The following is a 4,112-nucleotide window of genomic DNA, read 5'->3' on the forward strand; positions in this document are numbered from 1 at the left end:
TGTTTATGCATGCTTTCCTCTGGTAATTACAGCATTGACTGTGACCATTTGCTGGTTGTTTGAGTGTTGTGACTGTTTTGCGCCAAAACTCTTTTTGATTTCAAAGACACAGTCGTTTTTTTTGGGGTCTGTTCAGTTGGCTGATGGCACTGACTGTACAGGCTGCTGTTTCCCCCAGGAGACAGAGGAGGGGTGAAGTGGATAACTGATATTTTTTTTTTGGCTGTTGGCTTGACTAGGCATGCACCATTACTTTCTCTTGTACAGTCTTTGCCTTCACTGTTCGACTTAGTAGCATGGTATGATATGGATAGACCTATCTGTCAGTATAAATTGACCAAAGCCAACGTAGAGAGAAATTAACAAACAATAACAAAGTTGTTATATACTGAATATACTATGAAATGTCAAAAATGGTGTTGCCCACTGGAAAGCAGACAAAGCTGTCTTATTTAACTTAATTATGGTTCCAGTGGGTATCTTGTACAAAGAGATTTTCATGGTACCGCTTTATTTGGATAGTCCACTTTAGATGGTTTGTAGATACTTAAATGATTGAAACAGAAACGGTTCATAAACTTCTGTATTTTTGTAACAAGAACAAGCGTTTTGCTGTTTGAAATTCCTGTTTGTTCACATTTCAAAAGTTCATGACTTTTTAGTCCGTTTTCTGTATCATAAAACATTGATAATGAGTATTAAGCTGATGTGTGCCATTTTAAAGCCTTTACATTCTTTGTTTGTTTTTATGCAAAATTGTGTCATGATTTACATTAAACACAGACTGTGTTTCATGTATTTGCAATAAATCACTCAAGTTTATCCACTGAACAACAGTTTAACAAATAATCATATTATTTGTCTTTTAACATTCTACTAAGTTTACAGTAATTTACAATAAAGCATAGCAGAAATAACATGTGTATGTTTTTTTTATAACAGAAAATATATACTTCACTCATAATATGATTCAAATGATTACGTATGCCACAATCTGAGAATGATCAAATGGTAATTTTAATAACAATTCATTAATAATAGACTAATAATAATCTGAAGTTAGCGTATTACAGTAAATTACAAATGCTTTGCTTGATTAGAAATCCATGTCTGTGTGTTTATCTGTGGAGCCCAGGTGCCTTCTTAATTGTCTGCTGAATAAACAGAAACACAAAGAAATCCTGTTAGTTCTTACTAATTACAATACACAGAACCATAGCATACTTTGCAGAACTATACAAAGAAGATTAACACATTCTTTATCAAATGTGTATTCTTACAATGAAAAATTACTTTCTTTACTTGTATAAACTTATATTGTTTTTGGTGTTGTATTAGTTACCTGGAGGAAGAACATTCTCCTCATACTGTCCTGCATTGGTTATGTTTCCTGCAGGCTTGTACTGACCAACCACAAAGACAGTGTTTCCATCAGTAGCCAAGCCCACTCCAACTTCTTTGGTTGCTTTCCATACAACCTGAGTGAAATGTCCTGCAAATGACATTGTGTCAGTGGTATGTGTAGCAAAATGTCTTCTGTTTGTGCATTCAGCAATAAACTTGTATCAGAATCATAATGAACAGAAAGTGGCTATTCTAAATTGTTTTTTAGTAATTCTATTATTAAGCATCTGAAATATAATTATGTAATTGAGAGATCAGTACTACCTGTCTTGGGCTGATATCCAGATTTTTTGAAATCATAGTCTTTAATTTCACTGTACCACTTTTCCACAGGCTCAGGTCCTAATGATAGAAACAGAGGAATTATGAGACAGTCTCAGCCCATAAAACCAAATTTATGTACAAAAAAATAATTTGTTCTGAAAAGTTTGTTTGCGAGAGAAGCTTAGCTGCCTTGTTCCAAATTTCTCAGCAGTTCCTTTAATTTGTGGTCAAAAGCATCACCACACCCTGCTATAAACAGTGGAGGCACATCTGCCTCTAATTCTGCGCACTGTAATTACCATTTACTGCAGCTCATGAGGACATGAGGAAGATCCATTTCAAAATGTTATTTTATAATATTTTCTATTAATTTGGCAATACAAACTAATGAATGTCAACAGAAAAATGACACAATTTTAATCATCGTGTGTATATTCAGATGTTATATAGTGATTTTGCTGGCAAATTGACAATTATAATATATGTGTGTGTGTGTGTGTGTGTGTGTGTGTATATATATATATATATATATATATATATATATATATATATATATATATATATACACATACATATATATGTATGTGATAGAAGGAATGGGAGAAGGAAATATATATATATATATATATATATATATATATATATATATATATATATAATATGCACACACATACACAGCAAAATGCAAAAGTATACCCTGTATACTACATTTTTGTTTTTTAATTTTCTAAGTAAACTTAATTTAAATGTGCCATTTTTCTGCAAATCAGCAAACAAACAGTAATTGTGCATTAAATTGTGCAGAAATATGTATATTCAGTATAAGTAAACTATCACTTTTTTTTAGTCTAAAAATGCTTGATCCAATAGAAATGCTCCCATAAAAATGCTCCCAGAAACACTTAAACAAAAATCTTCTCCCATTAACTTCCATTCTAAGCTAAGAATGCTTTTCTTTTCCCAGTAAAGTTACCAATTTATCGATACTTAGTTTGGGACAAACAAATCACCATTCTAAAACTGTCAACACAATATGTTTAAATTAATCAAGATGATGTTCACAGATCATCAATGCTCAAAGATGTTCATTATATGAAATGTGAACCTACCTGTGGGGTTGGCTGGAGTAGAGCTCCAGGAATAAAACACATTCTCTCCGTTTTCAGTCTCACTGTGCTGCAGGGTTTTAATAGACAGTAAATGGTCAGCCCAGTTCTGTGCAGTGCTGCAGAGCTCTTTGCTTAAGGTCACATCAGGAACCCCATGTTTCTTCCTGTACTCGTTATGACGGGCAAGGAATTTCTCCTTAAAGCTGTCATCTGTTTAAAGACAAACACACCAACAAGTTTAACGAAATATAAAAGGCAGCTTGGTCACTTGATTTAATTGCTTGCAAATAACACAGTTCTGAATGATAACCAATATTCTGGCTGGCAAACTTTTTGTCGTTTTGCTTTCTGCTCGTGGGTAGTGTGCCCGGTAGCTCGGATGTGTGCAATTTTGCTGTGTCCTCTTGAGGGGAATCGACCCCAAGCCCTTGTGGAGCAGAGGTGTTTTGAGATCACTTGGAGTGTTTGTGTGAGCTTTGTTCTTTTTTGTGCTTGTCCATGCAGCTCGCGGTAAATGTATGACTCGGCCCTTGCCTTGCTCTGAGGCGCTAGTTGTGCCCAAGATGCTTTCTTTTTTGATAAGTTTATGGAATGTTGTTTATGCATGCTTAATGTTTGAATTGCTTGGTTTCCTGCAGCTGTATTCCCAGAATGTACTTGTGCAGTTGAAGTTTGTTGTATCGAAACCCAGATGATCTCATTACCATATGTTGCTTAATTGTTTACCGTTCTTGAGTCCTTCGGCACCAAATGTGTGCATGCATACTTCTGACTAAGCCCGTCATTCTTTCGCAGAGGCAATATCGTAGCCTGTGAGGTTAATCCGAGGCGCGATCATTGCTGGTTGAAAACTTTACCCAATACCCTGCTAGGATGACTTGAAATATAGTCAGCCATGGCAATTTTTGATGGTCTCCTTTGAGACTTGATGTTCTGGTGTGTAAAATTAGACTGTGTAGTTTTATCCCAGGTGTTGTGTGTCTTTTCATCTCGCGTGCGTCAGGCTGGCAAACTTTTTGTCGTTTTGCTTTCTGCTCGTGGGTAGTGTGCCTGGTAGCTCGGATGTGTGCAATTTTGCTGTGTCCTCTTGAGGGGAATCGACCCCAAGCCCTTGTGGAGCAGAGGTGTTTTGAGATCACTTGGAGTGTTTGTGTGAGCTTTGTTCTTTTTTGTGCTTGTCCATGCAGCTCGCGGTAAATGTATGACTCGGCCCTTGCCTTGCTGTGTTTTTCTGGATTCCCATGATACTTCCTGTGGCCGTTGTGCACACTGGCTCCGCCTCTGAGGCGCTAGTTGTGCCCAAGATGCTTTCTTTTTTGATAAGTTTATGGAATG

The 4,112-nt window shown here is 36.2% G+C and overlaps 1 protein-coding gene and 1 non-coding gene across 2 annotated transcripts; one reads left to right on the plus strand and one right to left on the minus strand.

Annotated features, from left to right (window-relative positions):
- Positions 1-998: 998 nt before the first annotated feature.
- Positions 999-3,562, minus strand: im:7150988 (Golgi-associated plant pathogenesis-related protein 1). Its single transcript, XM_036563205.1, has 5 exons — positions 3,544-3,562; positions 2,778-2,987; positions 1,669-1,746; positions 1,343-1,492; positions 999-1,154 (listed from the first exon to the last, which is right to left on the minus strand). Exons 1-5 carry the CDS (start codon positions 3,560-3,562, stop codon positions 1,144-1,146), a joined length of 468 nt encoding a protein of 155 aa, XP_036419098.1. The 3' UTR covers positions 999-1,143.
- On the plus strand, positions 3,561-3,701 carry LOC118802737. The gene has a single exon (XR_005006775.1). It is a non-coding gene; the product is annotated as a U4 spliceosomal RNA (small nuclear RNA).
- The last annotated feature ends 411 nt before the right edge of the window (positions 3,702-4,112 follow it).

This window comes from Colossoma macropomum, unplaced genomic scaffold (genome assembly GCF_904425465.1).
Source record: "Colossoma macropomum unplaced genomic scaffold, Colossoma_macropomum, whole genome shotgun sequence".
In the NCBI taxonomy this organism is placed as follows: Eukaryota; Metazoa; Chordata; class Actinopteri; order Characiformes; family Serrasalmidae; genus Colossoma; species Colossoma macropomum.